The sequence below is a fragment of the Vigna umbellata genome, chromosome 4 (assembly GCF_029865625.1).
Source record: "Vigna umbellata cultivar VRB3 chromosome 4, Vumbellata_1.0, whole genome shotgun sequence".
NCBI lineage: Eukaryota > Viridiplantae > Streptophyta > Magnoliopsida > Fabales > Fabaceae > Vigna > Vigna umbellata.
In genome coordinates this window covers 59,557,510-59,559,299 of record NC_142168.1, presented here as the reverse complement: position 1 = coordinate 59,559,299, position 1,790 = coordinate 59,557,510, and the positions used below count along the sequence as shown (strand labels likewise).

The following is a 1,790-nucleotide window of genomic DNA, read 5'->3' as shown; positions in this document are numbered from 1 at the left end:
AATGACGAGAAGCGGTCCTTCAAAGAAAGGCATTAAAAGAAAGGCAATAAGAAAGGCAAAGAAGGTGGCAGCAAAAAGTGGAGAGCTCTTTGTAGTCACAAAATGGAGGAGGAAGCAAAACAATCACTAGTGCAGCGAGGGGCTTTTACCGCGGTTGATTTTCACTATACGTCGCGGTTCTTGAACCGCGGCATATTCAGCCGCGGTAGTAAGTCAGACACTTTATGCCGCGGTCATAACCGCGGTATATAGTCTGCGCAATATGCCGCGGTTGTCTAGGGAACCGCTGCCTAAATTCATTTTTTTTAAAAAAAAATTCAAAAAAAATAATTAAAAAATGCACTATATGCCGCGGTTCGCGGTTGAACCGCGGCATATAGGCCGACAAATATGCCGCGGTTAGTGTCAAAACCGCGGCCATATGTCTCGTTTTTAAAAAAAAAACGAAGCACTATATGCCGCGGTTGTGGTTAGAACCGCGGCATATTCCCCTGCAGTTTTTTAAAATTGCAGGTCTGTTTTTGTGATATCCACTACCACAAAAACAGACCTGCATATAAAAACATTTACAGAAATGCAATTTCAACATAACAAACACATGTTCAAATGTATTTCAACATCAAATAAAGTAGAGAGTCTAAGAAATCAAAAGCTAATCAAATGCATTGTTTAAATCTAAATCTAAGAGCTATTGTATAATCTAACTATATACTTCGCAGCAGCGTTCCTAATGAATAGTAGGGACTTCTCAGGAACTGGTGTAGTAGTCTTGAATCTCTGCAAAAGACAATTCATTTTAATTAGTGTATATGAATTCAACATTTGTTAAAAAATCAAAATTTGTTAAAGTTAAATATTACCGTTTCCCAGCTTCTTGTGATGTGAGAACGAACAATATGGGTCATCCAATACATTACATAGTATCCACACTCATATGACCCATTTTGTCTGTTACACTACAATATATCATCACAGTTGATAATAGTTAGTGAATAACATTTGTTATAAAACAATTATAACAAAGTATGACTTTAGCATATGTCAAACCTTGAGAGAAATCCAAGCAATCTTTCTACTCTTAGCAATTGATCTCCCGTCCATCATCATACTTGCTGGAATAGAACTGTATATAAAAAAATGTTTTAGCATTCAGTTATATAACAAAGAAAGTCCAAACATTGAGGTTCTTACCAATCAATTGCTTGTCTGAGTTGTGTGGGAGGAGGCCTGTGCAATGAGCAGAACCACAAAGCATAGTTGTCTTGCACAGACATAACAAGAAGTTGCCAATGGCGCCTGAAATTCATAATAACGTAACTATTAAATATTAAAATCACATATGGAACATTATTATGTTAACAAAGTTCACTTACCCGGATATATAAGGCAAAAAGTATATTTTCTTGCCCCTTCCAAAACTTCTTATCAGACTCATGTTGATATGGTCAAAATCATTTGATTCATGAATTTCTTGGGGATCAATGAATCCATAATCATCAGAACGCCCCAACTTATTAGCGACCCCAAACATATACCTGAAATCAAAAATTAACTTTGATATAAGGATACTTGATATATAAATCAATTTTATATATAAATAATTGGTCATAGACTTACATCGTCCATAGTTGAATAATTGAAATATTCAACTCTTGTGTTCCCGACGCAAGCTCACGGACATCTTGGCTATTAAGGTATATTGGGACCTCAGAGCCATGCCCAAATACATTAGCATCATACTGAACCTCCAAAGGCTTATCATCAAGGATGTCAGCAAGTAGATGCAATGA

The 1,790-nt window shown here is 36.3% G+C and overlaps 1 protein-coding gene across 1 annotated transcript; it reads right to left on the bottom strand.

The window, feature by feature from the left end:
* Positions 1–601: 601 nt before the first annotated feature.
* Positions 602–1,531, bottom strand: LOC148200732 (uncharacterized). The gene is made up of 5 exons (XM_088113033.1): positions 1,374–1,531; positions 1,192–1,296; positions 1,048–1,123; positions 861–956; positions 602–777 (listed from the first exon to the last, which is right to left on the bottom strand). Exons 1-5 carry the CDS (start codon positions 1,529–1,531, stop codon positions 682–684), a joined length of 531 nt encoding a protein of 176 aa, XP_087969159.1. The 3' UTR covers positions 602–681.
* Between the last annotated feature and the right edge of the window lie 259 nt (positions 1,532–1,790).

Coding starts and splice junctions, on each gene's coding strand:
- LOC148200732 (XM_088113033.1), bottom strand. CDS start 1,531: ATGTTTGGGGTCGCTAATAAGTTGGGGCGTTCTGATGATTATGGATTC. Junction 1,297..1,373: donor TTTTTGCCTTATATATCCGG/GTAAGTGAACTT, acceptor TATGAATTTCAG/GCGCCATTGGCAACTTCTTG. Junction 778..860: donor TCACAAGAAGCTGGGAAACG/GTAATATTTAAC, acceptor TGTCTTTTGCAG/AGATTCAAGACTACTACACC.